Source organism: Taeniopygia guttata, chromosome 2 (genome assembly GCF_048771995.1).
Source record: "Taeniopygia guttata chromosome 2, bTaeGut7.mat, whole genome shotgun sequence".
In the NCBI taxonomy this organism is placed as follows: Eukaryota; Metazoa; Chordata; class Aves; order Passeriformes; family Estrildidae; genus Taeniopygia; species Taeniopygia guttata.
Window position 1 is genome coordinate 92,821,078 of NC_133026.1, and position 26,769 is coordinate 92,847,846.

At 37.3% G+C, this 26,769-nt stretch overlaps 2 protein-coding genes across 19 annotated transcripts in view; one reads left to right on the top strand and one right to left on the bottom strand.

The window, feature by feature from the left end:
- The window catches only part of MBP (myelin basic protein), a 112,928-nt gene extending 93,270 nt beyond the window's left edge, over nt 1–19,658 (top strand). For 3 of the 9 annotated variants that reach the window (XM_072924020.1, XM_030264003.4, XM_030264007.4), the window contains 7 exons: nt 1,798–1,821; nt 10,707–10,733; nt 13,076–13,183; nt 13,659–13,694; nt 14,275–14,307; nt 15,246–15,368; nt 17,860–19,658. In XM_072924020.1, the coding sequence (XP_072780121.1) occupies nt 1,798–1,821; nt 10,707–10,733; nt 13,076–13,183; nt 13,659–13,694; nt 14,275–14,307; nt 15,246–15,368; nt 17,860–17,916 (408 nt within the window). In that variant the 3' untranslated portion in view covers nt 17,917–19,658. 9 annotated transcript variants of the gene reach the window in all.
- Nucleotides 18,413–26,769, bottom strand: part of ZNF236 (zinc finger protein 236) — a 75,181-nt gene continuing 66,824 nt past the window's right edge. For 9 of the 10 annotated variants that reach the window (XR_012054048.1, XM_030265884.4, XM_030265881.4 and 6 more), the window contains 3 exons: nt 26,461–26,590; nt 23,477–23,653; nt 18,413–23,037 (listed from right to left, as the gene is read on the bottom strand). Coding sequence is in view for 8 of the 10 variants with exons in the window: in XM_030265884.4 (XP_030121744.4) it covers nt 22,910–23,037; nt 23,477–23,653; nt 26,461–26,590 (435 nt within the window). In the remaining 2 variants the exon portion in view is untranslated. Of the gene's footprint in view, nt 23,038–23,476; nt 23,654–26,456; nt 26,591–26,769 lie in introns of those variants that run through there. The other variant, XM_030265886.4, reaches the window with a different exon arrangement.

Below are 26,769 nucleotides of genomic sequence, written 5' to 3' on the forward strand. Positions count from 1 at the left end.
GACTGTTCCCAGCTGCTATTTTCTGGAACCTGGTTGGCCAGCTCAACTCTTGCTGTTTTGTTCATGTACTGTGTTACTCGATGAAAAATAGTGTATGAAATGTTCTTTGTACAACAAGGCGACAATACCAAAAAGTTAGATTCTGCATACAGAATATACAGAGGTATGTGCATTCCTGCTTGGCAATAAATCAAACCAATCAACTCAGTTTTTAGGAGTAATGACTAAAAAATGTCTGCAAGCTGTACAAAGTCTGTATTTTATTCTTTGGTGTGAACATGATTGCAATGATTCTCTACAGATTTTCTTGTAATTATGTATGAGAGGACAGGAGATCATGTATTGTATCTCTGCTGTAAAATGCTATTTTGAAGAACTTAAATGTCTGCAAAACAGAACAGAATTATGGACAATTCTGACTTTTTTTAACAAGCAGAAGTAGTTGTTTGGGACTTTTTTCCCTTAAGAATGAATACTTGTAGTGTTACAGAGTCCTGATTTGCAGATCTGAGCTGGAAGCACAGAGATGTTGAATTATTTTGGCAAAAGTCCATCACATTAGGACTTCCAGTGCCAAAGCATCTCTAGCACTCTTCCACACAATGATAATATTGATGTACGTCCTAGGAAACATTCCTAGGAAGCTCTCTTGTGCGAGGGCTTCAGTGTGGAAAGTACTGAGCAATGGCACAGATAGTCATTTCAACTATTATTTATTTAGCCTCTGAAACAATGCCTTTTGGTTTCTTGTATCAAGAAAGGCTTGTGGTGTCATTTATTTATACAAGAGTAGACAGAGGAAATCTAGATTGCTCATTCGTGCTTAAACTCTAAATAGTTGTTCCCATTTGCCAAATTTTTTAGAGGATCACTGATAGATGGTGAAGGTGTTCATGGACCAGCCGTAATAGAATGAAGTCCCTTGGCAGTATTCCAGACTTCACTAAGTAAACAGGTCTTTGGTAAATAAGATACCACTAAAAGCACCTTAAAGGATGAATTTCAAAGGCTTGAAAAGTTCCTAGAGCTGCACTGTTTATTTGCTTGCACTTTTTTCTTTCTTTATTTTGAAGCATTTCAAAGCAATTTTGCAGCTGCCTCCCTTGCAGTCTTCCTTTTTCAGCCAGCCCATGCCACAGTGGGAGCATCTCAACTACCCACACCAGCAAGCACTGGAATGCAAAGACAACACTTGCTCTTTGTACAGATTTAGGGCTGACATTCAAGCAAAACACATTATAAATTCTTTGTGGAGGCATTTTCTTCTTGCATCCATAGCTAAGAAGTACATAAATTAATAATATTCACTATTGTGTCCAGAAAGGTGGGGTAGGAACAATGCTGGGACTGTTTCATGGCCTCCTTTTTTCATGTGGAGCAGGTTCTCCCCTGCTCTGCAATTCCGAAGTTAAATTGCATGGGAGTTCCATGGGAGTTGTTAAAAATAGAAATACTGGAATGTACAAAAATACTCCTTTTCCTCTAAGGGGCCATTTTTCCCCCAATCCCATGGAGATTTTGGATAGCTAAATCTCAATTAAAACCAGGTTTAATTTTGTACTTTCAAGAAAAACTTTTAAGGTAGAATATTTGAAACAAAAGTGTTGTTGTGCACAGCTCAAATTTAATTCTATTTAAAAAATTAAAATTATGACGGAAAGAAACTGTGGTGCAGACATTTTAAATAACATGTAAGAGAGAGTGTAGCATAACCATAAATTATTTCCTTTCTAGTCTTATAGAATATTTGTCTAAGCAAGTTTGTTAAAACAATCAAATGTTCTTTGTGCTTCCTAGATTCTGAGCCTGTATTCAACTTCAGTATGTACTGACTGCTGTTTTGTTTCTTTGATGCAGTTGTTTATGCTTTTGTAATCATTTTCTTTATGATTTTATTTTTTTTTTCTACTAAAGTTTGGATTGTGAAACAAGAATTTTTCTGTCCTGGTTTAACATTTTGCATTAACATACTAAACTTTAAAATACACTTGTGACACAGATCAAACAAACCAAAATATGTGAGTGACAGTAAATAGTAGGTGAGGCGAGACTTAGTGAAAGAATAAATCAATTTCTCTTCTACATTTTGCTTCAGTTTTGTATGCAATCTTTTAACAGTCTCTGTTACTTGAATGAAGCCTTGCTATTGTATTTCCTTCCCAATTTCTATGTGTTTGGGTGCAAGAAATACGGAATATAGAGATGGGGCTTCTCCATGCTACAGACAGATACAAGGCAGGAGCAGCACTGGGATGAAGTCAATTCTTGTCAATTTGAGCAGAGGTTTGGGATCAGCATTTCTGAATCAGCAGTTCCAAACCCACTCCTGAGCTAAGCAGTTGTTAGAGTGGGGGTCTACAAAAATGGTTGCAATAACCATGAACAGGCAAAGCATTTAAGAACCACAGTTTTAAATAATGCTGTGGAAAGATAAATTAATTGGAATATTTTTTCTTTTTTTTTGCACTTGAACTCTATTCACATTTCCTGTGGAAGCTTTAATGTATACTACAGCACTATGAAGAATTTGAAGAACAGTTAAATCAGTGCTAGTCTGACTAGTATATGATGTGATTTAAGTAAATACTGTGATTTTAATTTCCAAGTCGTAGTTTTCAGGGAGTGGTATTGCTTGTGATACACTGTTTTGTAAAACCTGCTGTGCAAGCAGTATGTTTGCAAAAAAAGAAAATTTACAGAGTTTATAGTGGTTGTAACAATAATCTTGTTTTAATCTTTTGCTTTTTATGTGCTTTATGTATTCATTAAACTGTTTACATCACAGAAACCAGTGTACTAATTTGTTTTAAACAAATTTAATTTGTTTTAAACGCTTTAATCCATTAACAGAAGTTGCAACAAACTACTACTTGTACGTAACAGGTTTTTAGTTCACTAAGAGGCTGCGTGTCCTGCAAAATTCATTTAGAATAGTGCATTGGACAGAAGGGAATAGAGATGTTTCCTTCTGGAAGGAAAGGGTAGGCTTTGAATAACCAAAGCTCCTGAAACTGATGTTCTCACTTAATGGGAACTGAATCTGGCCTCTTGTTCGTAACAGGTAGTAATGAATGATGAATACCTAAAAATGAATTAGTGTAACAGGACTGCCAGTCTGAAGCTCATTTAGCTTGTGCAGTGGTAGAACCTCAGACTACTGTAGATCTGCTTGGTTTTAAAAAAAATCACCTGTACAAAACAAGGAAATATCAACCGGTGAGTACACACACCATGTGAGAACTGAAAGGCCTAAGAGCCAACATCATGGGATTGACTTTGACCTGTTCATTTAACACCTGTATGACCATTCACATGTTCACATATGTGCCTAATAATTAACACATTATTTAACGTACCGGAAGTTGCATATTCAAGGAAGTTACTGCTTGATGGAATTATTACAGGTACTAGAGGATTTTGGGAATTGGACTAGGTTAAATGCTCTTTAAGTGTACTTCGAAGTGCAAGCACTAAATTTTGGTAAAGTATTACTGATGCTTTGTGCTCACCTGACATCAGCTGCATGGCAAGGTTTGTTTAGAAATGGGACAAAGTTACTTGGGGCTTGCTGATTTGTTTTACAAGTTAAAGAGGAGATCATGTCTGGGGAGAATGTCTGTGTGCTTTGCTGCTTTTACTGTTTTTTATATGATCACAGAATCACAGAGTCACAAGGTTGGAAGAGACCTTCAAGATCATCGAGTCCAACCCATGCCCTAATACCTTAACTAAACCATGGCACTGAGTGCCACATCCAGTCTTTTTTTAAACACATCCAGGGATGGTGACTCCACTACCTCCCTGGGCAGACAATTCCAGTACTTTATCACCCTTTGCATGAAAAACTTTTTCCTAATATCCAACCTATATTTCCCTAATATCCAACCTATATTTCCCTTGACACAGCTCGAGACTGGGACCTCTCATTCTGTCAGTTGCTGCCTGGTGAAAGAGACCAAACCCCACCTGACCACAACCACCCCTCAGGCAGTTATAGAGAGTGATGAGGTTGCCTCTGAGTCTCCTTTTCTCAGGGTAAACAACGCCAGCTCCCTCAGTCAGTCCTCACAGGGTTTGTGTTCCAAGCCCCTCACCAGCCTCGTTGCCTCCTCTGGATGCGCTCAGGTGTCTCAGTGTCCTTCCCAAACTGAGGGGCCAGAACTGGACACAGCACTCAAGGTGGGGCCTCACCAGTGCCGGGTACAGGGGGAGAATGACCTCCCTGCTCCTGCTGGCCACACCATTCCTGATCCAGGCCAGGAGCCTCTGGCCTTCTTGGCCACCAGGGCACACTGCTGGCTCATGCTCAGCCGGCTGTCACCGGCACCCCCAGGTCCCTTTCTGCCTGGGCACTGTCCAGCCACACCGTCCCCAGCCTGTAACGCTGCAGGGGGTTATTGTGGCCAAAATGCAGGTCTTGGCACTTGGACTTATTAAACTCCATCTTGTTAGACTCTGCCCATCCATCCAACTGTTCCAGGTCTCTCTGCAGAGCCATCCTACCTTCCAACAGATTGACACACACTCCCAGCTTAGTGTCATCTGGAAATTTACTAATGAGACTCAATACCCTCATCCACACCATCAATAAAAATACTGAACAGAACTGACCCCAGCACAGACCCCTGAGGGACACCACTGGTGACTGTCCCCAGCTGGAGGCAGCACCATTCATCACCCCTCTCTGGGCCCGGCCATCCAGCCAGTTCCTAACCCAGCAAAGAGTGCTCCTGTCCCAGCTGTGGGCTACCAGCTTCTCCAGGAGTGTGCTGTGGGAGACAATGTCAAAGGCCTTGCTGAAGTCCAAACAGACAACATCCACTGCCTTTCCTGCATCGACCAGATGGGTCACCTGGTCATAAAAGGAGACCAGGTTGGTCAAACAAGACCTACCCCTCCTAAAAGCCATGCTGACTACCCTGATACCCTGGCCATCCTGTAAGTGCTGCGTGATGACACTCAGTATAAATTGCTCCATTATCTTGCCAGGTACTGAGGTCAGGCTGACCGGTCTGTAATTACCAGGATCCTCCTTCCCACCTTTTTTGTGAATGGGTGTCACATTGGCCAGCTTCCAGTCATCTGGAACCTCACCAGCGAGCCAAGACTGTTGGTAAATGATGGAGAGTGGCTTCACAAGCTCATTTGCCAGGTCCCTCATCACCATGGGATGGATCCCATCTGGTCCCATAGATTTATGAATATCCAAGCATCTCAGCAGTTCTCTGACTGCCTCCTCTTGGATAATGGGGAGACCATTCTGTTCCCTGGCACCATCAACCAACCCAGGAGGACAGTTGTCCTGGGGCCAATCTGTCTTCCCACTAAAGACTGAGGCAAAGAAGGCATTAAGCACTTCTGCCTTCTCCTCATATGCAGTTACTCAGTTCCCTCCCTCATCCAGTAAAGAGCAAATGTTAGTCTTACCCTTCCTTTTACCATTAATATATTTCTAAAAGCATTTTTTATTATCCTTTACAGAAGTCGCCATTTTAAGTTCAAACTTAAATTTGGCCTCTCTAATTTTTTTTCTACATGCTTTAGCAGCCCCCTTAAATATTTCCTGAGAGACCTGACCCTCCTTCCAAAGATGATACATCCTCCTTTTATTCTTAAGTTCCTTCAAAACCTCCTTGCCCATCCAAGCTGGACGTTTACCTTGTTGACTCATCTTTCAGCACACAGGGACAGTCTGTTCCTGTGCCCTCAAGATCTCTGTTTTGAAGCTCGTCCACCTTTCCTGAACTCCTTTGTTTTTAAGGGCAGCTTCCCAAGGAACTCTCTGAATAAGTCTCTTAAGTAGACCAAAGTCTGCCCTCCGGAAGTCCAGTGTAAGATTCTTCTTGGTGTTCCTCCTCATCCCACCAGATATTGAGAACTCTGTAATTTCATGATCTCTCTGTCCTAGGTGGCCTCCAACCACTACATCTCCCACCAGCCCATCTCTGTTTGAAAACAGGAGGTCTAACATAGTCCCTCCCCTGGTGGGTTCACCCACCAGTTGCAACAAAAAGTTGTCCTCCATACACTCTAAAAATTTCCTGGACTGCCTCTTTTTTTGCTGTATTAAGTTCCCAGCAGATGTCTGGTAGGTTTAAGTCATCTACAAGAACAAGGGGTGATCTTGTGCCTCTAACATTCAGAAATGTATTAGTAACATGTTCAGGCTAAAATACAAATTATTCAACTAAAGCATTTGAAATATCTCTGTTTCTAATCACTCCACAGCAAAAGGTCTCCCCCTTTCATGAAACTTCTAACAGGATCTTTCAGTTCAGTCTTTGCTTGACTGTTTCTAGAGTCCTCTATCCACTAATATGATACAATAGTAACAGTAGTACCTGTAAGTTGCATGCAGAAGAGCATGAAAGTTCTGTAGAAGAGCTCCAAGGATTCTTTTGAGCACTTGGTGAAGTTCAAAGCTCATGGTGCTCTTTGCCTGGGCATGAGCCTGATGGCAGAGCTGGTGGAAAGGCAGTGATGGCAACTTTGGGATCTTTTGGTGGGAATTTGCCTCAGCTGCTCAGCCATTCCTCTCTTGTTCACCTGCATGGCCCCTCAGCCCAGCTGCGAGTAAGGTCTGGAGTTAATTTTAAAACTATATATCAGAGGGGGGTGTCTGTTTAAAGAAGTGCAAGGGCCAGGCAGAGATGTACATACAGATGGTCAAATAGATCTGTTAAGATTTAGCACAAGGATTTTCTCTGCCTAAGAAGGTTTACTTCTCTGCAGATGAAGCAGTTTGATAAGTAAGAAATTGCTTTATATTAAAACCTGCTATATTGGTTTTTTCTATCACGTTCCTTGCAAATAAAGAACTGCATTTTCTTTAGCACGTTCCATCCTAGAGTGCCAAAATAAATCACTGTAATTCAGCTGTTTTCAGATTACACAATGGTAAATGCTGCCAGATAGAAAACCAGAGCAAAAGTTACTACTTTTTTTTGTCCCTGATCTTGTTTTGTAACTCTGTCATTACATAGCATTAGTGACTGGCTTTCACCTTTTTTACTGATGCAAAATATCTCGCCATGTTCCTGAAATGGTCTCCATTTAAGACACATTACACTCCAAAGTTACTTGGTTTCATTTCTGAGCTGCACAAAAAAATCATCCACTGCCATTTTCAGGTGATTTTACTGATTTTTTAGAAATCAACTTAAAAATATTGGTAAGGAACAAATCTTACCCCTTTTGCTTATGATGCATCTCTTTCTTTATTTCTGGTACCTCAAACAATTAATGTACTTTGGAAACTGTATGAGCCTTAGGTTTGGAGTTGTCCATCTTCCCCACTTCATACTAACAATATTATTGGAAATTTTACCACAGTATTTCTTTCAAAGAAATATTTTATTAACCATGCCATGTCTAAGTATTTCATAATAGTAAACCCTGCTTGCTATTACACTCTCTCTACAAGTTATGCTGAGACAGGCAATAGTGCTTTTAACCTGTATGAGAGTTTAGCCTGTCACTTGCTTACCTATTAAAGGCAGAAAAGAAATAGAATTGGGCCAATCTCTCAACGATGGGAACTAATCAAATATTTGCTGGGTGGGTGGGTGAGTGTGTGCAATCTGAGATTTCCAGAAATCAAGGTTGGAGTAACATTTTTCTGGCCAGCAGCTGTAAAGTGATAGTGTACACCTGGTATTTATAGCTTTGTTTTCTAAATAATTCCCATCTTGCTTATTGTATTACCTTCATGACTAGGGAATATATATAGGAAAATACTAGGGAACAGGACATCTAAAAATTGTATCAATTACTGCTTTCTTACCAATGGCCATACCCATACCCCATAATGTTACATTATTTTGCTGTAGCAACACCAGCAAACAGATGCATCTCCACCAAATATGCAGGTGATCAGTAGAAACTGATCATGGTGAAACCAGTGCAGGATGCCTTCCATATCTTGCCCACGTACAGTAAAGTCCTAAAGGCTGTGAAGTTTGATGGTAGCAGAAGCTACTTGGAGAATAACTACTAGCCAAAGTATTTTTTTTTTTTCTGGAATAATGATTCTCAAACAAAATCCAAAACAAATCCAGCCAAGAAAACCCTGGCCCAAACCATGGATCATTTCAACAAAGTTTAATCTATGTCATTGAAACCAACTTGAACTATAATAGGACAATACTGAGTATGCATCAGAGACTATATCCAAGCAGATAAAGAATTTCTATCATAAAGAATATTTGAATAAAAGCATTCATGCTAGGCAAAAAAAAAAAAAAAAAAAGCTTTAAAAAAGCCAAGTCAAAATAAAGCACTGGGTTTTGCCTCTGAAACCATTTATCACGTGTCACAACAATGGAATAAACTGGACACAGGATAAAAACCCAGAAGGTATGATGGCACTGGTCACCCATTTGAGACCCATCATAAACCAGAACTCTCCTGAAAAATCACCCCCATTCTTCTGTTCTCCCCAGTAATTTTTTTACCTGCTAATTTATGAATACTAATCATCAAGGCACTAAGAGCTAACAGGGTTATAAAAGTGGTTCTGAATTATTGATTGGCAGCTCTCTTGATCGGGGAGTGTTCTCCATTGTTTCCTTCTTCTTCCTTTTGTTTCTTGTTCTTCAGTCTCTAGTCACTGCCATACTTGTTATTCCTGTCATTCTGCTAGGAATTCTTCCTCTTTTTCTTCATTGCCTACTTCTAGACAAAGATTGATCTCAGCACAACCCTGAAAGGCAGAATTTCCTACATTCTACATCCCTCTTCCTGCCAATTCTCCTCTATACCTTTGAGCAAGTAATTTAATTTCTGTTTTAACTTCCACATTAGTAAAAATTAACAGTACCATTGCAGGGATATGTGGCTCATCCTTCCTAAAGCGATTTTAAAAGCCTGCTAGATTAGGTAATTAACTGTAATGTCATCACCAGATTAGCCAGTGGGGAAGACGTCAACATTCCCATTGCTTTTGATAACTGATCAGCAAGTTGTTAACAGCCTGGGACAAACACTGCCACCAAGAGCTAACTGCTGCCTGGGTAGTACGTGAACAAAGGTGGAACCAACACCACCACAGCGCTGACTGAGCAGTGCATGCTCACAGAAGTTACATTCCTCCTAGAATAAGCATGGAAAAATACATCCCACATGGGCTGTGTATTCTGTTACTCGCTGGTGAGAGCTGGGGTAGCAGCACTGGAAGGTTCTCATGAAGTGTCAGCCATGCCCAGGAACACAAAGCCCCTCCAAATCCCAAGATGAAGTAATTTCTGTATTCAAGTGCCTGTGAAGATTTCTCATTAAACTATATAAAAGATTTCCATATTATTAAAATAAGAAAGGAAAAAAGCATATATATTTACTGAAAGGATGCATCTCAATTCCTGTTTGGCAGACACAGTTAGAACCCGTACCTCAGTTTGAACCTGGATAGGAATTTCATTAGAGTTTGGATTCTGAGCCCATTTCAAGGACTAACACAAAATCAGCTGAGTGATTGCCTGCAACAAATTGCCTGCTAACTTTCATTTTTTTCTTCCCACAGAGCAGCACGGTGTTCATCACATAATGCTTAAAGGATAATTTTAGTCTACCACTACAGTTCCAAATATCTTAGTGGGGGTGGTTAAACATTATGGACAACGTACAGGTTGTGGAACAGTTTGGTTTTCTAAGACAATCTAAAGGCAATTTTCATGTCTACGTGAATTTGAAATGTGTGGATTTTGTATGATATCTTTTAAATTCATGCACAGCAACTAGTTAGGTATCTTGTGAAGAAAAGCCGTTGGAAGCCATGAAACCCACTGAACCCTTGAAAAAGCCCTTTGTTTTCCATCTTTACCTGGTTTGACTGCATTTTAAATCAGCTATTTCCATATTTTATACGCATGGATTTTGCCAGTAGAGAAACAACATGGAATGTTGTTAGATATTCATCTCACATTCTAAAGTATGCAACAAAAGCACACAATAGTGATACCAAAAGGAACTGTAAAAAGCTGTAAATTCAAGTACTCCAAAAATATCTTAATACTGTTATTGGCACAAATGCATATCACGGACTGATGAGGAGTTAGATGCATATGGAATCTTCAGCTATAAGCAATCCTCTTGTGGAGGATAAGAGTCCTCAGAGAGATTATAATATGCATTTAAAAGTGTCCCCTAATGCATCTGAGTTGCAAGATCTGACATATCCCATTTATAGCAAGCAAAGTCAGGGATGTATTTCTTGGGATTTCATGACTGAAAAAAAAAGCCTGTAACTGCTTAACCGTATCCATTTTATACCCAGAGCCAGTTGTTGCACAATACTGAATAGCATGCATATATACATATACATAAATATATACACACCCGCACATAAAAACATATTTGGGTATTTTCAGGTCAACTGGAAATGTAATAACCTTGCACAAAACCCCAAATGGAGTCCATATTGTTAATTAATTAATGTCAACTAACTAACAATACTTTACTGATTTTTAATTTATTAATTTTTAATTAATATTTTAATTTTAAAATTACTTTTAATTAATTTTTAAATTAACAGCTCTTACAAGGTACTAATAGAGGTAGTGCCAGTAAATGTAATTAGTCTGATGTGAAAGTACATGGCTAACACAGGGAATGCAATTCCAATGTATAGCTAATGTTGAAACTTAAAATACCTGCATGTTTTCTTTGCACTGCATTCACAGTTACTCTCTTTTTTTTTTTTTTTATCTTAGTGGCCAACATACCACCATACTACCAAGGTAGGTAGTAAAACAATGATACTTTCCTGTGAATCACCAGAAAAAAACACAAAATGTTTAAAAAAATATAAATCACTCCCCTTACAGGACAACTGCGGGTATTTTATGTATATTTTTAAGAATTCTTATTTAGATTATTAATCCTTAAAACTATTGGTTTCACAGTGAAGTTGAAAACTATGTTTTTGTTATCAGATCTCCCAGCTACTGATTACATTTCTAGTACTGGTAAATCTTTTTTACTAAGATAATTCAGCTTTAGGGTTCCTTTTGGCTTTTTTGAAGGTGCGGCAGAGTTGACTTAGTTGAGATCCTTAACTGAGGTCAAACATTTCATTAATGCTTACTGGGAACAGGAAAAGCTGAGTGTTCTGTTCAGTTACTGTTCAGAATTATTGTATGTTTAAACTTTTTTAAGGGCACAAACAGAGGCACCTCCATTTTAAACTTCCCCACGAATACCCAAGGGCTCTGAATTCACACTCATACTTGGCAAGTACGTTTCAAAATACATCAATACGGAAGCCAAGGATGACTTTTATTGGCAATGCTCTCAAGACTGAAATTCTTAACAACATTGCAAGAGGTGTGGGGAGAACTCAGCTGCAGCCCCTGGGTAAAAGAGACCAGTAACAAAAAAGAAAAGAAGAAAATTGCATCCCTTTCTAAAACACAGTTGCTCTTCTCTACTCCTGTAAGGTTTTAACAATAATATTATTTAAAGCCAAGCACTTAAAACATATTGAAAGGTTTGCAGTGATGATCTGAACGCATCAATGAAACACATGGTAACTGTTAAATTGAATTAATTCAAAAAGGTCCACTTACATCACACCATCTCAGTAGCCCATTATAGCAGTATAAATCAGATTTCTCTTTTAATTTCAAACCCATTAGAATTTACCTTTTAACACCTACAGATATCAGTTATGACATAGACATGAGCAGTCTCTGAAAAACACCACTGGATTTTACTTCTTTTCCCTAGGAGTTCAAAAATTGAAAGAAAAATCTAGAGGTGAAAGAGTAATTTCAAAAATGAATTGAGCAGAAACATATAAATTACTTGTCACAAATAAATAATAATATCAAAGGTTCTGAAGATAGATGAAGTTTGCTGATGACAATATGAATTAAAACACTTTATTTTAAACACCAGGAACCTCAACCAGAATAGTCATTGACAATTACTTCAGATTTGCTACTGTTCATACACATTAAAACAGGAGATAGTTGAAGCCTGTGATGACATTTGGCAGAAGAAACTTGGTATTTATAGCACAATAATCTTTCAATAAGCCAAGTTATTAGAACCTAATAATTAGTAAGAACACCATAATCAAGAAACTCGACCCTTTCTAGATTCTAAAACCTTACTATCCCAATTTCTCTCCATTCCTGTGGCAATTCATAGCCCATCAGATTTGCAACACCGTGGTATTTATCCTAAAGACAAAGCAGTCAGCAGCTTTCAAAGGGTGATTTGAATATAGATTAAGAAGACAAAACTATGGCTGATGTAACTGACTCTCTCGTCCTAATCCCAGCAGCAGAGGCTATTTTGGCAACAGTGGAACTAGTGATCAAGTAGAAACTGCTGCAGAATCTAAGCAGCACTGACATTATGGAGATCTTACAGATCCAAAATTCAGATTTTCCTGCTTTTAAAACAATTAAGTACCCACATATCATCAGCATGCAAAAAAAACTAACCCTGATAAAAATCAGCCAAACTTCTCTGCATTGGTTAGTTTTTTCCAACAGAAATCAATTTCATAAACCACATATCTGACTTCATTTGGACTACTGCTCAGGAAGCCCTACTGAAAATAGAAAGCCCTACTAAAATAGAAATTGTCAGCCTCACTTGGTTCCCTCATTCTGAAAATAACATTGCTCTTGCAGCTCATGAGTGTTACAAAGTCTTCGGGAACTAAAAATGATACACCATCTATTCCTGCTTTCCCATGCAGAATGATCCAACCTAATTTTAAGGTTTTTTCCATTTTGGTTTATTTTCTAAAATCACACTCTATGACCCTACTTAAGAAAAATTTCGTATTTAAGGGAAATTACAAAGTTTCTGTTACCTGAACTTTCCAGTAAGAAGCTTAATTCCACACTGGGCTGTAACATCAAGAACACATGCATCGATATATATGCACAACATATGTGCCCTATACATACTGTATATTTGCCATTCCACTGGCAACTGTAGGGGGCAATCTCTGTAGATTCCCAAATATTCCTCCTCTCTTCTCTCCTGAAAATGATTCTTCATGCCATGGCTGCTAAGCTGTCCTTCCCAACTGACTGGGCGACGTGCCTGTTCTGCTTTTCAGGACATACACGCAGCCAGGGTCAGCCACCATGTCGGGTCCATCCCCCCAAGATCTCAGCATGGCCGGCCTGTTGACGACAACCCTGTAGTCCACTTCTTCAAGAACATTGTAAGTCTCCCCTCCTCTTATGCACCCAAATTAAATATTTTCTTTAGAATCCATCAGTAAACAAACACTCCCCGATCATTACCCTTTATTTCAAGCCTCAAATTGTACTGTACCTTTTGAGCTCATTATGCCATTCAAATGCAGAAATAATTTTTACCTAGAAGACAAACAATACTGAAATGCTACCCAAAAAGCATGTGAACCCCCATTAGCATAATCAAATGCTAACCATGTCAGTTATACAGTTTCACCATAGACAGGTTTTGTCCTTGTGTCTTTAACACTGGTAGTATTCAGGAATTATTACTGTTTCAAGATGGACAGAAATCCAGTGGATTCCAGGCAAGCCTAAGATAGCAGAGGTGCTTCTAAATCCAATTACCATTTTTAGCTCATGGATAATGTGCAAAAGGCCTGATGATTTCTGGCATTTATTTTTGCCTTTGTTTGACAACTCTTTTGTGTTGGTTTTTAGGTCTCACCCCGTACACCACCCCCAATGCAAGCAAAGGTAAGCAGTTTCAGGGACTCAAGGCATTTATGGGCTACTTCCCACTACTTCAACTCCAAGCCTGATTCACTGTCCCTAATGGCACTAAGTGAATGTCTACAGGTATCACAGGGAACAACTGAAAGCAAGAACCTAAGGCATAGAAGCCATGGTTCTCTTCCTCACACACTTCCTGACTTTGTGCATGACTAATTGAAGCCATTTGCAGGGATTTTTATATTCAATTTATGGTGTGATTGCTTTATGTAATGAACTAACAATAGGTAATGCTTTCAAGCAAGCCTCAGCAACAAGGAGCTGTCCCTTCCATTTACTGAACTCAGCTGGTTTTCGAAGTATGTAATACTGACAAACCATGGCTAGTAAAGTCAGTTCCGGTAATTACAATGAACAATTTTGCCGTTTTTTGCTTCATGAAATGATGGCACAGGACTGTTGTTCTCAACTCCTGCCTGCCTTGTTATCTGGCCATTATTTCATAATCTTGGCTATCTTTTCATCTTCTTCTGTGTATGGCAGACCCAGATGCTGTGTTCCATAGTGATCACCATGTCATTATTTCTATTTCTTGCATGTACAGGGAAGAGGATTATCCCTCACCAGATTTAGCTGGGTAGGTGACAAACGTGCTTTTGGTAACAGCCCTTTTATTTACCAGGCCAAAGCATCTTTTACTCCATTGCCTCAAGCTGCTGCAGCAATGTGATAATTTTGTTTTGTCTCAAGTTTGCCATTTTGCTTTTCCTGTTCCACTTTCCTTCCTCCTTCCACAGCACTTTTAAGATGAAAATTGTGTTGCTTGCTCTTATCCTGCAATTTGACAGCCCTTGCAGCAATAATTTCTTTTGCTTCAGCACAAAGGGAGCAAAACCCACTGCATGGCAAAGCTCTCTTCCTTTAAAGGTTTCTGGAAGACCCATCTGGTGCATTTTTCTTCTCCTGGGATGGACAAAATGGGAGGGAAGGCTGGGATGAGATAGGTGCTTATTCCACTTTTGCAACTGCTTTTACACAGTCTGCAAAACTAATGCTGTCACTAACCTCAGTATTTTGTTCCACCTTTCCTGTCAGATATGCCTAAGCAATTCCTAGACAAGTTCTTCCCACAGTTCTCTCACAACTAATTAAATTCTACTTCTCTACCACAGGTTTGATTTTATATGAGATGGCATGTAAATTACTGGCATTTTAAGACAAAATATCAAAGCCTTCAAGCCATTAAGCATTTCTTTCACTATCAGAACACCACATATTAGCTGATGTGTTTGACATCTTAGAACTCATGAAATTTAAACATTTAAAGTTTTTTCACACAGGTTAACCTTCATTTTTTACAGATTGATGCTTCTCTCAGATTTGAATTTATTCAGATAATTTCCTAACATTTTCCTTCATCTTTGTTTATTACATAAAAGATTGCTTTATTGCAACAACCTCCAAATTCCTCATTTGAGTATTACATTTCAGTGATCACAAAAAAAAAAACTACCATGTGCATATGATAATTTGAATGTGATAATTTGCAATATACATGACAATCTTTCTTTGCAGGGTGGTGAAACACACAAGCCAGGATATGGAAGCGGAAAATTCTATGAGCATAAATCTGCTCATAAGGGACACAAGGGATCCTATCATGAGGGCCAGGGCACTCTTTCCAGAATCTTTAAACTGGTAAAGTACAATTGAACTTTAAGTACAAAAAAAATGACCTGGGAAAAAGAGAAGCCAAACCTCTCCAGAACCTGCCATGTTTGAAACAACCATATTTCCTTAAAGCTTCTGACAGAATTAGACTTGCATGGATAAACCAGAAGGTTATTTTGTGGCTTAGGGACTACTTATATGATAGGAAACAAAGATAAAAATACACAGTTAGTGGCCATGAGGAATGAAGGTAAGTCAACAATGTCCCACAAAGACCTGGACCAGGACTAGTGTTGTTACTGAATGCAAAAATGATCTGAAATACTGAAGAAAAATGAGATGACAGCTCACTGCTGCTGAATTATTTAGGAGAGCGAAAATGAAAGAGAATTGAAACTGCAGAAGGGTAGTGCTGGACACATATTTAGATGCAGTAACAACTCCAGCAGTCCCTGCTTGTTCCCACCCCAGGTGGGAGAACTCCTATAATATGCCAGTATTAAAAGTTATGAAACCACAATGTGGGGCATATTACAACACCGTCATATTAGAAACAAACATTTGGTCAGATTATCTTTAGTCTGGTTCAATTCCCCATTTCAAAGCACAGCACAGCCACCTAAACACAGGCAATAAATGAAAACAGAGCAGGAAAAAAGGTCAGTTGTGTGGATTTTCCACATTCTGTGTCAGGAAACAGACACATGGAAAGCAGACTATATCCACTGGCAGATACTTTATTGAAGACTGTATCTTCCCTCAAAGGCAATGTTGCCAGGGAATTCACTCATAACAAATCACCCAGTACATTATTAGAACATGAAGATGCCATCAGCAGTCATCTTAACTTCAAGTCAGAAGGCCTGAGATCATTAGCAGAGCTGTTAATTTCAGACTCTTACTATTCCTCTCCTCAACAGGAGATGTAACAGTGCCTTCATTTGCAGCAAAAATGACATTTTTGTCTCTTAAACAGTTTAGGTTTTATATCTCCCCTTATACAATTGTTTTCCAAATATCTGCAGCAGGAAGTGGCAGCACAAAAACTTCAAGGAAGTAGTAGGAATTCTTATGTTGCAATTTAGGAAAAGGAATGATCTCTTCAGAGTAAAAATCAAACAAATTTTAAGTCTTATTTTCATGTTGTGCACTTGGTAGTTTAAGTGAGGTTCAGATACATGAACTATTCCATGGCTATATACACTCATTATTTGCAAAATTTAATCATTTCAACATCTGAAAATACACATTAATGATCTCTCATGAAATTTAACATTCCCCGTTTTTTTGCATATTCATCATGGCTATTCTAGCTTAGAATTTTATATATATAGCTGAGACATACATACACCACTATGTATTTTTTAGATAACCTTCTCCCAGGCATTATAATTTCTGGAACTTTGATATGAGTTTTATTCATGCCTATTTGATTTAAACCTAATGTTTACAGCAGCAGGCATGTAAACTGTTTCTTTATATAGGTCAACAATCTTGTAATATAAAAAAGTTATCCATTCTTTCAGATATCTTTGAAAGAAAAAACCCAATTACCTAATGAATTAGACTGAATTTTCCTGTAACAGTTCTGTAAAATTAAGGAGGCAGCATTAAAAGATGAGAAAAACACAAATTAAGAAAATGAAGTCTCAAAGTATACATGTGCGGTTTTTTTTAAGTAAACAGTTCAGTCATCACCTAATTATAGTAAAAATTACCACGCCATCTCACATTTGTGGTCTTAAGTGCATTTTTCAAGATTTGCCTATAGAAGAGTTGCTAAATCTAAGGAAGAGGATACCAAGTTAGTCTAATCTCAAATTCCAAAAAATTAAATGTCAGAATCTCAGCTTGAATCATCTTTGCTCTAAAACTGCTTCTTTTCTCAAGTGCAGATTTATGAACTGTCACAGTTTTTTCCTCAGAGTTTGACACTTCCTTATTATTTCTAAGAATAGGGCAGATTTTAGCCCTTTTATATTTTCTTAGCTTTCTCCTGTACCTGCATCTGAGCTTTCCCTATAAGCCTCATGTTGATATAACACTGAGAATTTACTGGAGAATAAAACTATTAAATTTCAGTTCTTTCAGATGTGAAACTATTACATCTCATATGCAAGGTTTGGAGATTTTGTCCTGCACCTTGTTTTAAAGTATACACACAGTACAGGGTTCATAAAAATGAAATTTTCCATCCTGTCCAAGGAAATAAATCGTTTTTGTTAGGAATGCCTGAATAAGAACATGCACTTAAAAGTTATTAATGAGACACTGTCTAGTCCTCTATGGAAGATTAAATGGCAGTAAGTTAATCCTATGTGAAAATCAATGAAAAGAAATCTTTCTGAAGCGAAAAATCCCAGTAATATTTAGTGACATACTATAGGGAAACTGCAGGCTATTTTCATTAGATAGTATTTTAAATTTTGTCATACTTACAACAGGTTGATGTTCTTCAATGCAGAGCCCCAAATATATATTAATTTCTAATTAATGCAACTCTGTTCTCCCTCCACAGGGAGGCTCTGGGTCCCGACCTGGATCGCGGTCTGGTTCCCCCATTGCTAGGCGTTGAAGCTCCAAGATGCCATCCAAGGATCATGTACTCTGCTTCATAATATAACTGCCTTAAAATTAGTAACAGCTGCCACAATTACCTAGATAGATGCAATCCATTACTTAATGCCAATTAGGTTCTGCATGCAGTAGATGATACAAACTTCTATTGGCAATCCCTGAGCAACAGTTGAATGAAAGGAACACAAAAAGTAGCTTTGCTAGATGTTTCCCTTATTTTATGTGAAGTAACAAGATCTCTGACTTTACCCATTCTTCTTCAGGATGCCCTAACTGTATGCTGGATTCCTTTATTTCTCCCAAGCACCTAATTTAAGCTCAACCCTTCTGGTTTACTTTTAGTGAACATCAGAATTACAAATAAAGAGCTATAATGTCTTCGATACTGAGCACTGCTGTTAATGAATTTTTGAGACACTGCTGTTAAAAAAAAAAAAAATCCAACGTGTGCAGAAGTTGTAAGGACTGTTTATCCAAATTTTCTTTTTGGTTTGTTTTTTTTTTTTCCTTTTGTTTTGTTTTAATCTTCCTTCTCTCACTCACAGAATAATTTATTTTCATAACAGGATTAGGCAGTCATGGAAAGGTTTATCAAACATTGGGAGTTCAAGGCATGTGAAGTGTGGGAGGGGGCAGATGTTGAAGAATCAATATGATGTGGAGCAATAGCAACAAGGAAATTCTTTCCATACTATGATTTGCTCATTGCATCCAAACCATTAGAATAAAGAGTAGATGAGGGAGAGAAAGAGGATTTCAAATTTGAGTTAGACTAAAGTTACAAAACAAGGGATATTCCCAGAGAAACATCTAAGACTGCACCCATGACCACTGGACGTCACTGGTGCTTCACATAAACTCTGCTGCAATAGCATTAACTTTGCAGTAAAATAAGTAAATAAGCACATAAACAAAAAAAGTCTAATTTCTGAAAGAAAGCCCATCAGTACTGGTATCTCAGATAGTCCTGCACATCTCACATTAGAATTTCAAATCTTTCTCTTGGTATTGCAGCAGTGTTGTATTTGATTGGCTCATCTTGTGCCTGAGTAAGACCTGAATGCCTACTAAGGGCAGTGCACCAAAGTAAACTCATAGTAAACTACTGTGAACATTTAACTGTTGTATTGTAGTTGCCTCGTAGAAATAAGTTATAGTTCAGTTAGATTTAGATATGAATTGTTCACAAATTACTAAAATGAATGTGTGGAGATGGTATTTTCAACCACACTTAGGGAAATAAAAGGCTCTTCTGAATTGCACTGTTTTATTGCTTAAACTTACAATTTCTTCAAACTGTCATATAAGTGTCTGATTAATTATTTTATTTTTTTTAGTTTTAGCCTATGCACTGTAGATTACAGCTAGTGCTTCCTAGGTTGAAACAGCATTCCTAATAAGTGCCCAGTAAAAGTTACCTATAAATATATGTTATTTACATTTCACATCTAAATCTATTGTAGGTTTAAATCAGTGTCCATTAATATGAAACAATGGAAGATGAGATGATAGAAAATACATAGAGACTAAAGAAAACAAAATGCCAAAATTATTACGTATACACACACTATTACATCTATTATCTTTGTTGGTTGCTATGTGCATTTTTCTATTGTAGCTTCATTCAGATGTATACTCTGCAACGTAATAGTTGATTTAATTGGAACACGTATTGTTCTTACAGGAACACAGCTTTTAAAAATAGTCACTATTGAAATAAAGTAATCACTTGAAATGAAACTTGGGCCAGTTTGTTTTTTACAAAGGAAAAGGATATATATATATATATATATATATACACATATATATTTAAGTCTGATTTGTTCCCCTCCCACCATCCTCTAGAGTTTATGAGTAATGTTCAGATACTAGAAAATAACACAATGACACCCTGGGACCCTGCACACAGGCTTCTAGTGCCATTGCATAGCCCGGAAGGTTGACAATAGGACACAAGAATTATGGAATCCCAGTGTCTGTGGAGTGACAGCTACAGACCAGAGGTATATTACACGGCATAAAATGTCTATGAGCAGGAAATAAAAACCAGTCCCCTTCATGAACAATTGTGGTACAAACAGCCCTCAAAAATGTGAAAGATTATTTAAAGTAAAAAACCTAGAGAAATACATCTTTCAAAATACTGCATTGTAGATTAACAGAATTTAACCAAAACCTCTTCCTTGCCTTCATCACTCTCCTTTCCCCTCAGTAATCTTTGCCAGAGGGTCAAAGTGACTTTTTTTGATTTACTTCCTCTAGAGGAATAGGTACAGTACTTGAAAACATTGTTTTCCCAATACAAAAAGAGATAAACTTAGCCTGAAATTTGTTCTTTTAGTTACACACTAGTAGTTCTGAGGAAAACCAGCAGTTTAAATGGCCATTTGATTTTTAAGCAAAGGATTTTTCTTGAAACAAGAATGCACAGCCGATACCAGGAGTGTGTAATTTAATGTTCTCAACGAATGGACACAAACCAAAAGAAACTGTGAGCAGAGACAAGCCAGAAAGAACAGTGTCCACTTGCCCACTATACAATGTGACACATCAAGCAGTCCTCAGAACAAGAGTTCTTCTGCTTCCTTACATGAAGCATCTGCTTTAACACTGCTTTTGAAAATATCAACATACTGTTACCGTGTCTGTATTTGTTCTTAACATCAACACATGCACTGCTCTGAAAAGCTCCAACTCAATCTTACGAAGGTTATAAGAACCTCTGTCAAGACACTTGAAATTCACGGGTGAAGAGGATGCAGGGAAGCAAATCAAATACAACATTAAAAATAAATTTTTTAGAAGTCTATTACTGTAGCTGACAGGATTCCAAGTGCTGCAGGAGTAGCAAACTGAACTCAGGAAAAATGCCAGCTGACTCCATAACTCACACTGTTTATTTAACACTTCCAAGGCTTGCTGAACAGATTCATTGCCTCTAACCAAAGTATAACACTTTGAGAAGTGACCCTTTAAAAATACCATCTTTTTACTAATGAGATCAGCTTTTAGGCTGTGTGTACCAAGTATCACAGAATCATTAAGTGGTCTGGGGTGCAAGATCACCTAGTTCCAAGTCCTCTGTGCATTTATACAGTATTCCCTGAAATAACAGGGAGAAAATTTCATACATGGTACACGCATCACAGCACATTTTCTGTATTATTACAGATAAACAGTGTGCTATCCATGAGGTCAGACAGGTGCAAAATATAATGTCTTTCTTTAACAGCTGAAACATTCACAGGCTGCCTGGAAGGGAAGGCACTGCTGGGAGAACTTTATTCTTCACATCTAATAGTCAAACATGCATTTCTGTAAACAGTTTTTCCAATCTCCTAGAATCCAGAATCGTATGCTTAAAAAAATACACGAAACAGAATTTGGAAAAAAGTAATATTATTTAGCATGTTTTTCAATTAAATATTCCACATAACAAAAGTGTTATTTCCATGTCACCAACTATATTACTTATATACATATGCTGAACAGTTAACAAAAGAATTAAGAGATGCCCGATCAAAACCAACAGCATTTCTTGCTTCAGCAATCTGAAATAACTAATTTGTTCACAGACAGAATATAGACAATATTTACAGAAAAGGGCTTTTTGGATCTGAGAACAATTATCTTTTAGAAAGAAAATTAAAGTCCAAGTCTGTATTATAGTACAACATATCCACCACTGATCTAGAAGTACTTGTGGCAACCAAACAGATGAACTCCTTGCAACTGGGATTAGTATTTACAAAATATACTGATTGGCCACACAGAGGCTCGTAAACTTTAAATATATATATATATACATATATAAGCACACATATATATATATCTATATATATGTAACATATAAATAAAATTCAAAAGAACAAGGCAAACATAAGAAAACAGCTTCTGTCTTTGGAATGTCTACAAGACAACTATGCTTTTACTCCAGTGTTTCTTTGCAATGAATATACTTAACAAGTGGCACCTTTGAAAGCAATACTCAGTCAGCTAGGTAGTTTTGCTGAAACAATGACATAAACAACAAATAAATGTAACATATTTCTAAAATCCACAAAGAAAATAATAAGGAATTTACAGATTCAAAGTAATAACTGTTTACAGCACTGGGGAACATTGTGTAGTATAGGTGACTTAGTGTGCATCTAACTTTCTCACAGCTACCACAAAGTGGTACTTGTTTACCTCACAGATTTAGTATATGGCTGTTTTCCACAGATACTGATACACAGTACCTGCTGACCCAGTACAGCAAACAACAACAGAGGCTTTTACTGGAACCTTCTCTCATTTGGATCTTTAATTATTATTGCCAAGTCCAAAACCTCAAGACTTTTACTGTAAAAACTAACATCTATCTGCCTCTGTGGTTGGAATGAAAATGAACATGCTCCCTCTCAAGAGTTTAACTCAAGAAAAGCTTGCAGTATTTTTTTTTTTTATAACAAATTCTCAAAATGCACTAAAAAAGAAAGCTTTCAAAAGAAATACAGCCTTTTCCTGTGCCTTGTAAGAAAAAAAAGGGCAAAACTCCACTGTTTTATACTGCATGCATCATTAACTGCAACACTTTGTTTCCAATCTCAATTATTTTTTTAAACACATTAAAAAAAAAAAGTTGACTGACAGTTTCATGATTTTCCTGTGAAGTTATTCTTCATCTCCATTAAAAATGGGAATCATTCTATTCTGATATAAAGTTCCAGTTTATTTTTAAATAGATATACTGGCTGTGAATTCAAAGATGAAACTGTATACATCATTACCTGAGTTCACTGATTCACAGACAACTTAGCACAGATTAAATTGAAGTTTTCCCAATATTCTTCTACAAGATTAAAAAAAAAATTAATCTTTTAGGTATCTTTTGTAAATAGTTAAAAAAACTATAATATATTATTCTATTGTTAGTATCTTCAATGCTTGAAGCTTTAACTGTAAAGTTCAAGTCCCGGAAATATTTTTAAATTTCAAATTTCAAGCTGTTACCGAAAAACATTGCCTATACTTTGCCATTCATTTGAAGATTCTTGTACCACTTCTTCTAAATTCAGAGCACGACTAATGTCTTCCCCTTCTTGTTCCTGGTGACTCGCAGGCTCTTGAACAGGACCTACCAAAGTACAAGAGAAAAAGGCAATTGAGTATGAGTTGACATATGGTGTAAGAAAAAGGCAAATATAGCACTTGGGAATAAAGGAATCATGATGGGAACAGTATTATACAATTACTTCAGACACTGTACATCCATTAGATGGTTTTTGAATTTGTTTTTTTTTAATCTAATACAATAAACTGCTCTCCTGGAGTAATTTTTCAACTCTGTATTTCTGTACACAGAACTCCACATAAAAAAAAACAAGGAATCATAAAAAGCAACAAATTGCTGTTTCTACTTGATTTTTTGGTTGCATGTTCAATTACTATCTCACCAACTGTGGTCTTTGGCTATCCGTGCTTGATTCCTCAGTAACTTAAGGGAAATGCTCTGTGCTCTCCTAACAAAATATATGGATTCCTGACCTCAGCAGTACTACCACCGTGCTACATACCAGTGTAACCATGAGCCCGTTTCATATGCAGTTTCATATTGCTCTTCTGTGTAAATCCCATTGCACAGTAGTCACATTTATAAGGTCTCTCTCCTGTGTGCCTTTTCATGTGGACTTTAAGAGCACTCTTCTGGTTAAATGCCTTTTCACACAGTGTACACTGAAACGGCCGTTCCCCTTTATAAGGAAGAAAAACATACTTCTTAATTTTTCCTTTTTAGATTGAAATACAGTTTGGAATTCAGTAAAAATTATCAAGATGATCTAGAAATTAAATACACATCATCATCTTCCTTAAGACTTTCTCCAAGCAGCACTATAGCTCCACACTGTCAGCAAAAATCTCAAATTAAATGTCAGAATAACTACATAAGTACTAAATCACTGATATTATCTTTCCTATCCAATTTATAACCTAGGTAAGTTATTTAACAGAGGTACAAAAAAAAATGAATTTACCAATTTGACTTTTCTGTACTCAAGGAAACCATCACTTTTTTGCATCATGAAGAGTAATGCAGATAAAGCAATGTATAGAATTAACAAAGCTGATGCCTTTAAGAAACTGAAAAGTCAAAATATGTTAACAAAAAAGTGTCCTGGTAATTCTACATGGATCTTGTGGCTTCCTATGCCAACTAGTGATTCCATATCACACCAAAAGAGACTTATTGTTCCAATTCTGCCAGAATACTACTGATTTCTAACTATAAACACAAGAACCTATTAACCTAAAAAAATTTTAAAATTTAAAAATACTTACTTTGCAAAACCAGACTTTTGCTTCAACACTCAACACCACAACCTCTGACAAACACATTGTATGTAATTAAGGACTTCTAAAAGCACTTTCTAAGATACTCCTTGTTATTAGATAGCACCATAAAGCACAAGCAGGAGTAAAAACATTTTTCCAAATTCTTTCTTACAGGACCAATATATCTCTCCATTATGTTGCCAAATCCAACTTCTCAGATAATCAACAGGTCCTTTAAAGCACAGATATTTTCTATTTTTGTTAAAAACTTTTTCACTAGTTTGAAAAGAAATCCAGGCTTCCTGAAATTCTTTTGATTGCATTTTTTAAATTCAGTGAAGGTGAATAGCCTTTTTGGTGTAATGGATTACTACACAGTTTTCGGTAGAGCTGGAAGCAACTGCTTCCCCCTTATTTCAACATTTCAGCAAACCACTCTTCACTGATAAATCCTAAACAACATGATATTTAGAGCTATTCAGAGAAATAATGTGTTTTCCTTCTGGCCATTGATTCAGTAGCTATTACCCATTAGAAATGGTTAAAAACATTTAGTCAAGATAAAAATCATAAACACTTTCTCACAGACAAGGACAGTATCTTTATGGAAAGAAGTCCGTTTAGGTTTAGATTAACCTTTCCATAGTTTATGTAAATGCATCCATACTTTTGTGCAGCATATTTCCACTGTTTTAGTCTCAAGTGATTTCTAAAAGAACATTCTCTTCTGAAAGAATTACAACCATATAGATTGACCTACTGTTGCTTGACATTGCTGAAACACAAAAATAAATATGAATTTAGTAAGGTCTGTTACAGTCTAGCATATGAGCCTCCTAGTACAAGAAACCCAAAAATATCTAAGGATTTACCAAGTGAATTACAAGTAATTCCAAACCAGAAAGAACTCTTCCTACGATGGTGAAGATTTATGAGAAACAGATCAATAAAGGGACTCTGCTCTGATCTCAGCCTTCCTGAACTGCTCTGTGTGTATTACAATGGGGCAGCAGCATGAAATGAAACTAAGCACGGACAACTGGCCATCTTTCCTGCTTCCCGCATATTCTATGGAATGCTTAAACTAGGAGACAATAACTTTTTCAAGAGTCTGTGCTATTTAAGTCAGTTTTGCTAAAAGCAAATTATTGAGGGTATTCTAATCTCCTTGGATTTTAACTCCTGCTTCTCTTTTCCTACCTACAGTAGAACCAGGATGTTCTTTCTAATGCAGTAACCACAAACCAGCTTGATGCTGGGGAGAGAGAAAACTCTGACTGACTCACTCTAAGAGAGAGTTACCCTTTTGAGGGAATCTTCTTATTCTACAGCACATCCAGCCAAATTCATTGGTCCCCTCCAGCTTAGTAGCAACAGTAGACAACTTTCCACTGTCTTATTTATGTTTAGCAGCCATGACAACTCTTTCTTGTTAGAAGTGGCAGGGAAAAGAAAGAACTTGTTTCAGAGAACTGACTGCTATATTTAGAACTCATGTTCTTAAGAAGAATGTTTGTCAGGCACAGAAGGTGACAGGGAGGGCAGCTGGGCTATCATCCTATGTACAGCCTTCAATTTACAGCAGGGCAGAAACTGCAACCTGAAAAGCAAACTTACATCACAGAAAATGAGTGCTCCCTAGGAGAAGTCAGTATTGACTTTTTATAGATTAACTGTTGAAGAAAATAATACAAGTGGAATACGTGGAAAAGAACACAACAAATTAGAAGCACAGGCATTAGAAACAGATGACCTGTGCAAGTAGCTCAGTGACAATGAAGCACTGCATACAGCAGTCAACATCAGCAGTCAAACCTATCCCTTGTTTAATGCCACTGAGCACACCTCTCATTTGCACATTCTTCTATATGTTTCAGGATGATCATACCAGTGTTTTTAAATCACTTCAAACAATGCTTTAAAATATGCTTTTATTAATCTGTTTCAAAGGCTGACAAACTTTTAGACACAAGCTCATGCACTCACATTATCACTGCAGTACTGCCAGTCCCACAATACAGATTAGCTGAGCAAAGCACATCAATTTTCAAGTTTACTGTTCCTCCTTTTAATTTCCAAATATTTGAAGTAAGAAATTGATTTGGTTTTTTAAGCTTAAGCTCATATTTAAATGCAGTTAGCTGAAAAGCATAAGCAAGGGCTCCAAACATAACACCCAGACATTCATAAGAAAACCTCTCATGATAAAAACAATTTCTGGTGTCACCTGTGTGGATGCGACTGTGTCTCTCCAGCTGACTTGGCTTAGCAAAAGCTTTTTCACAAGTATCACACTTAAACACTCTGGGCTTCTGGGAACTCAGTGAAGGTCCACCCTGATGGGTTTGCATGTGTTCCTAAGCCAGCACAGGAAAAAAAAAAATTTCAGACTATTTAAAAATATTTCAGTACTTAAAATAAAAATATATTCACACCTTGAAGACAAAAGCAGAGGATCTTACGTCATCAGCAGACAAGCTGGAAGAAAATGGAAGCCTGCATTGTTTTTTTTTTTTTTCCTTTTAAATGAGAGATT